The 6,629-nt window shown below is 46.7% G+C and overlaps 1 protein-coding gene across 2 annotated transcripts; it reads right to left on the bottom strand.

Moving 5' to 3' along the window:
- Positions 1 to 200: 200 nt before the first annotated feature.
- Positions 201 to 5,266, bottom strand: LOC135095332 (uncharacterized). Of its 2 annotated transcripts, none has more exons than XR_010264293.1 (2): positions 3,380 to 5,266; positions 201 to 1,595 (listed from the first exon to the last, which is right to left on the bottom strand). XR_010264293.1 is itself a non-coding variant. In XM_063996099.1 (2 exons), exon 1 carries the CDS (start codon positions 3,143 to 3,145, stop codon positions 2,201 to 2,203), a length of 945 nt encoding a protein of 314 aa, XP_063852169.1. In that variant the 5' UTR covers positions 3,146 to 3,348; the 3' UTR covers positions 201 to 1,595; positions 2,190 to 2,200. The 2 variants fall into 2 exon arrangements, 1 of the variants encoding a protein (XP_063852169.1); XM_063996099.1 differs by lacking the exon at positions 3,380 to 5,266 and adding an exon at positions 2,190 to 3,348.
- Between the last annotated feature and the right edge of the window lie 1,363 nt (positions 5,267 to 6,629).

Raw genomic sequence — 6,629 nt, 5'->3', positions numbered from 1 at the left:
CTGAATAACGTGTGTACACACACACACATGTACACATTATCAATAATAATAATAATAATAATAATAACTTAAAAATAACAATAATAATAACAATAATAATGAGTAGAAGCATGAGTAGAAGTGAAGGAGGATGAGAAGGACGAAGAGAACGAAAGAGAACGAAAAGAAAGGTTCCTGTGGAGGAAGAGTAGGAAAGGATGCTCCACTATTAAACAGGAGAGAGAGAGAGAGAGAGCGAGAGAGAGAGAGAGAGAGAGAGAGAGAGAGAGAGAGAGAGAGAGAGAGAGAGAGAGAGAGAGAGAGAGAGAGAGTGTGTTGACTTGCACCAACGCTTATCATATCCGGGAAAATAACGTGTTATGTACATATGTCAGAGAATAGTAGTAGTAGTAGTAGTAGCAGTAATAGTAGTAGTAGTAGTAGTTAGACCACCAGCACGTTAAGGAGAGGCAGGCAGGACTCGACGCATCACAGGAGACTCCCGGACACTGTGTGGATAACGAGTGTTTCCTCTGCAGGAGCTGTGAGTGCGTGTCGCTGTACAAGATGATTACAAGTTTAAAAGTCTTTTTGTGCCTCATAACTTAACTTATTTAATGTACAATCCCACATTATTCTTCAGTGAAAGCTTATTATTACACACAGCACCATAATGTTCACTATATTTATGTTTTTCTTGTGTGTTTAATTTCCCACAAAGAAAATTTCCCTGCACACCAACACACAGACACACGCACAGATAACACTCCCACATCCTAGAAACCCTAGAAGCACTACCTCACAGTATTCTTGAAGCAAGGAACATGACTCTGAAACACCTCTGCGCCGCACCTCCACCACATGCAAAAGGCTCTAGTTGAAGGTACGCGGGATTTTAAGGCTCTTTTTATAGCACAGGTGACAGATGTGTGGCCTTTGGAGATAGTCGGTGGCGAGAGAGCAAAGCATTTCTTACAGAGAGACACAATACACGCTACTGCAGCAACAGGGATCACTCCACAAGGCAGCTTTGAAAGTTGGGCATGTGTCTCTGTTATCCACTATTCTGACATGCGCTTCTTGAGTGTACTAGAGTGTTTACCTTTAGTGCCCCAATGTAATGCTCGTGGGATTAGCCTTTGCAACAACTACTATTTTGTTTTGTAGCCAGACATGCTTTGCTCTCTGTCTACGACTTTTAACCAAGGCCACTGAGGATGATTATCCGGGTTCTCAAGAGCGTTTTTTCCTATTAAATACGTAGAACTCTTGATAATCTGTCACTAAAACGGTAAAAACACCTTAAAAACACCTGTCACTTCTGCTAGAGGCGATGAAATATAGTGAAGTTCCGCCGCAGAAGTGTTTTTAGAATGTGGGTTGGTTATTTTACTTTATTGTGTTGTGTAGTCATGTTGTTGTGGTCTATTGCACGTATTTGTGTTGCTCTTGTTGTTGTTGCCACCGTGGTTGCGGGAGGTACAGCCTGTGTCAGCACTGGGTGTCAGCAGGGCCGTCGCCTTGGCCCGGCCCGCTGGAGTGCTGCTGGTACTGGTCAAACGATTCATACAGGCTGTTCCTGCTGACGTTGACTTCCTGGATGGAGTGTGTCAGCTCTGTGGGGAAGGGAGAAGGGTAGTTGTTATTGTTGTTGTTGTTGTTGTTGGTGGTGGTGGTGGTGGTGGTGTAGAAGTAACAGAAGCAGCAGTAGAAATAGCAGTTGTACAAGTAGTAATAGTAGTTTTATCTTTATTGTTATTGTCACAGCCATTACTTGTGCATTATTACTACAAACTACTTTTACCGCAGCCGCTGCCATCATCACCACGACCTCTTCTTCTACCACCATCACCATCACCACCGCCACCACCACTACCACCATCGCCACTACTATCACTATGACCACCACTACTACCACCATCATCACCTTCATTATCCTACCCCGCCACTACCACCGCCACTACCACCACCACCACCACCACCACCACCACGACCACCACCATTTTCACACCATTGCCACTGCCACCACACCACCTCCAGCACTGTCGCCGACGCCACCACCACCACCACCACCACTATCACCACCACCATCACCACCACCAGCACCACCACTACTACTACTGCTGCTACCACTACTACTACTACTACTACTACTACTACTACTACTGATTATGGTGGTGATACACACACACACACACACACACACTTACGGGATCCTTGCTCATTTTCTCGTTGAGCTCGACGTCTTATGATGAGAAGCACCACAACCATCATCATCACTATCACCACTATCACTGCCACCACTACCCCCCCCCAGCTGTATAGACGTGAGGCCTTTATGCTGGTGTGCACGGGACTCCGGAACGCTGGAGGACGTGACTGGAGGCGAAGTGGTGATGAGAATTTCATGTGTATTCTGTTGTGTGGTCTTTCTTGTATTTTGTTGTGTGGTCTTATGTGTATTTTGTTGTGTGGTCTTATGTGTATTTTGTTGTGTGGTCTTATGTGTATTTTGTTGTGTAGTCTCATGTGTAGGCTGCTGTTCTGTGTTGGAGTGAGGTGGAGAGGCACTGCCGATGGGTGGAGGATTGGTGCAGGATGTCAAGATTTGTGTTTGAGAATAATTTGCTAATTTTTCAACATGACATGGAGATTCTGGGCGCTGTGTCCTCCACTTGGAGGCGCCGCGACCAAACAGATCCAGGTTGTGAAGCTTCAAGTCTCTCCCATTTGTGCGTGTGGCGTCAGTGATCAGTTCACATGATAGGAAGCAATTGTGTACCCTCAGATTTGCGGTGAGGGTTGAACTGGTGTGTTTCTTCACCTCCAGTAACACCTGCCACCACCGGGAATCGCCGATGGGGCAGTGGTTCATAATCGGGAACCAGGCAGTGAATGTTCCCATGTTGGTTGTCACCTTAGCACGGACGCCTTCAAAGCCTGTCAAGGGCACCATGTACAAGTTTTCACTCACGGTCTCTCTTGCTTGGCGTATTTCTTCACTGTGTATCGATTTCTCTTCTCCAGATCTTGTTATTTCTGTATTGGAGTTGCAGTTTATGGCGAGGTGACCAGCGTGACATCTGCCGCCATGGCCTCCTCCGAGCACCACCACCACCACCACTACCACCACCACCACCTCCGCGGCCTTCACGATGCAAGCCATGACAGGAGTGTGTGGCTGCTCAGGTCTCTGACGACAGACTAGGGAGCTGCAGGATGTCCTTTGAGGATACAGTGACGCAGGAGAGAGATTTAAAATGTACCGCCGCCAACACCGCCACCACCACCACCACTACCGCTACTTCTATCGCTACTATCATGAATACTGCTCTTACTGTATCAACCACCACCACCACCACCACCACCACCACCACATTCACATCCTACGCGCACATACAATAAACCCTCCGTAAGTCGGACGAGCCGTGGGACACTTCTGTGTGTCGTGGTGTGCCGCTCGCTAACACTCGCTGAGAGAACGCCTTTGCTCTTCACTGTAGCTCATGATGACATTTTATGAAGACTGTTTCCACAATTCTTATTTTCGAATATAAATGTTTCCAGTAACGTAATTCCATGTATTAGAGGAGACACATTGGCCGCTGTGGGAAGACGGTTTTGAATGTTGGGCCTTCAGCATGTTCATTATTATTATTATTATTATTATTATTATTATTATTATTATTATTATTATTATTATTATTTCATTCATTTATTTATTTGTTTTATGTTATTCATTTCATTTTATTTGTTTGTTTTTTTCTGCCATCCTAGTTCTGGGAGATGCAGTATCGCCAGTAGTGGCTGCCGCGTGGGTCCCACTGCTTATACTACCATTACTAATACTGTTATTGATGTTGTAGTTACTGGTGCAGCTCTTACTGTTGATTATGATGCTAATTCTGATGGCGATAATGGTGACTCGATTACAGTCATATGTTTCTGTTAACTGTTAACTTCGCTTGCTTGCTGTTGTTGTTGTTGCTGCAAGTTTTTCACGCACACACACACACACACACACACACACACACACACACACACACACACACACACACACACACACACACACACACACACACACACACACACACACACACACACGCACGCGCGCGCGCGAGCGCCTAATTTTCTTGTCGATCTCAACGTCTCATCATCACAACCACCATCATCACTCATCACTATCATCACCATCACGACCACCACTGCTGCCACCCGCAATGGGGGCGTGAGGCCTTCAGTGTGGGCTGTAGGGGATTCTGATGGGCTTGGGGGTGTAGCGCGTGCGGGAGGCGAGGCGGTGCCGAGAGTTCCCTGTGCAGGCCGGTGTGCAGGCTGCTGATCTGTGTCAGAGTGAGGTGGAGAGGCATTGCCGATGGGCGGAGGATTGGTGCAGGAGGGCGGGGTTACTCGGACAGGATCTTTTGCTACTGTTTCAACTCTGCAAGGATGGAGTGGACGCTGTTCTCTCCACTTGGAAGCGCCGCGACCAAACATTTCCAGGTTGTGAAGCTTCAAGTCGCTCCCATTTGTGCGTCTTGCGTCATTGTTCAGTTCACATGACAGGGAGCAGTTGTGTACCGCCAGAGTAGCAGTGAGAGTTGAACTGGTGTATTTCTTCACCTCCAGTAACACCTGCCACCACCGGGAACTGTCGAGGAGGCAGTGGTCCATAATTGGGAACCAGGCAGAGAATGTTCCCATGTTGGTTGTCACCTCAGCACGAACGCCTTCAAAGCCTGTCAAGGGCACCATGTACATATATTGATTCACGTGCCGTCTGACTTGGCGTATTGCTTCGCTGTGTATCAATTCCTCTTCTTCAGATCTTACTAGCATTTCTGCATCGTCTGTACCAGAGTTGCAGTTTGTGGCGCCGTGAGCAGCGCCACACCTGCCGCCAGGGCCTCCTCCGAGCACCACCACCACCACCACCGCCGCCGCCGCAGCCTTCACGATGCGTGCCATGACAGGAGTGTGTGGCTGCCGAGGCCTCTGACGCCAGACTGTGGCGCTGTAGGATGCCCTTTGAGGATACCGTGACGCAGGAGAGAGATTTAATTGATTGTAGTGGTGATGTCTAGTGTGCTCCTCTCTGATGTCCGGTCCGGTCTCATGCTGCTGCCCGTCTCCTCTGCTGCTGCTGCTGGCTGCTGCTGCTGCTGCTGCTGCTGCTGCTGCTGCTATTGCCGTGGTGTCGATGTGAGACGCACCATCAAGATGGTAGAGCCGAGCCATTGGTCTATAGATTCTTAACCAGTTCAGTGTCTTTACATTCTTTTTCGTTGGTTATTCTTGTTAAAGAGATGCAACTTTTTGGTTTGTCTCTGATTTATTGCCATGTCAACTGAACATGTGAACAAAAATGGCTAAACACTCACAACATGTGGAGTGTTTCTTTATCATAACAATATATGGTAGTTTTATAATGTTACTGTATGTGTCTGTGCATGTTTGTGTGTGAGTGGGGATACACTTACAAGTTAATATGGCTGTGGTGATTACATTAAATATGTGAGTATTGATGATTGTGAGTATGTGTGTGTGTGCATGTGTCCGTTTTATGATACTCTGTGATAAAAAGAAAAGTGTGGCTGAAGCTCACTACAAGATGTACCGCCGCCTCCACCACCCCTACCACCACCACCACCCCCACCACCACCCCCACCACCACTACCACCACCACTGCGTCAACCAGCACTACTACAGCCATTGCCAGCTTGCAGCCGCCACCACCTAGTGTGGCGTGGTGTGACACGGAAACAGGCAGAGCTGGATGGTTCCCAAGCCAAGTGACCATTGTAGAGATGCTCAGCTGATACGAAATATGTGTTCCTTTCCCCTTTTTAATCACCTTTTGCCTTCACCACTTTTGAGTTTGAGAAGCTTGTCACCATGACGCAAGACTGCCATAGGTGTGGAGGAGGAGGAATTTGGAGGGAAGATATCGCACCTGATGCTTCATGGAAAGAGCAGAATTGTGGCCGGTAACACATTCCTAAAAGAAAGCTACAAGTCAATAATAATGGTGGAGGGGGTACCAGGAAGCAGTGAGAGAGAGAGAGAGAGAGAGAGAGAGAGAGAGAGAGAGAGAGAGAGAGAGAGAGAGAGAGAGAGAGAGAGAGAGAGCGGAGGGGGTGAGTGGGGGCGTAAATAGTTAAATAGATAGATATGTAGGCAGGTAGATAGGTAAATACGTAGATAGATAGATGAATAGGTAAATAAATGAATAGATAGACAGACACAGAAAACACATAAGGAAAATTAAACGAATGATTAATATGAAATTAAAGTGTGTGTGTGTGTGTGTGTGTCTGTGTGTGTGTGTGAGACACTGACATTCTCTGATGATACATTTCCTCTGAAGGTTGTTCTGTTTTATTTACCTGTGTCTTCCGTCGTTCGTATGAATTTCATAGACGTTGGAATAATTACTGCTCAACTCAACCACGAGCGCGTTCAGTTTCCTTGCTTTGTACGAACCAACTTTGCAATTTTTTTTTTCTTTCATCGTACTTCCCGCTTTCATTACTTTTATTATTCTCATGAAGACAACCACCACCACCATCACCACTACGACTTCTGCTACTACTACCACCAACACTACTACTACTACTACTACTACTACTACTACTACTACTACTACTACT

Source organism: Scylla paramamosain, chromosome 3 (genome assembly GCF_035594125.1).
Source record: "Scylla paramamosain isolate STU-SP2022 chromosome 3, ASM3559412v1, whole genome shotgun sequence".
Lineage (NCBI taxonomy): Eukaryota > Metazoa > Arthropoda > Malacostraca > Decapoda > Portunidae > Scylla > Scylla paramamosain.
Note: the sequence above shows the minus strand (reverse complement) of the source record. Positions and strands in the feature narration are given on the sequence as shown.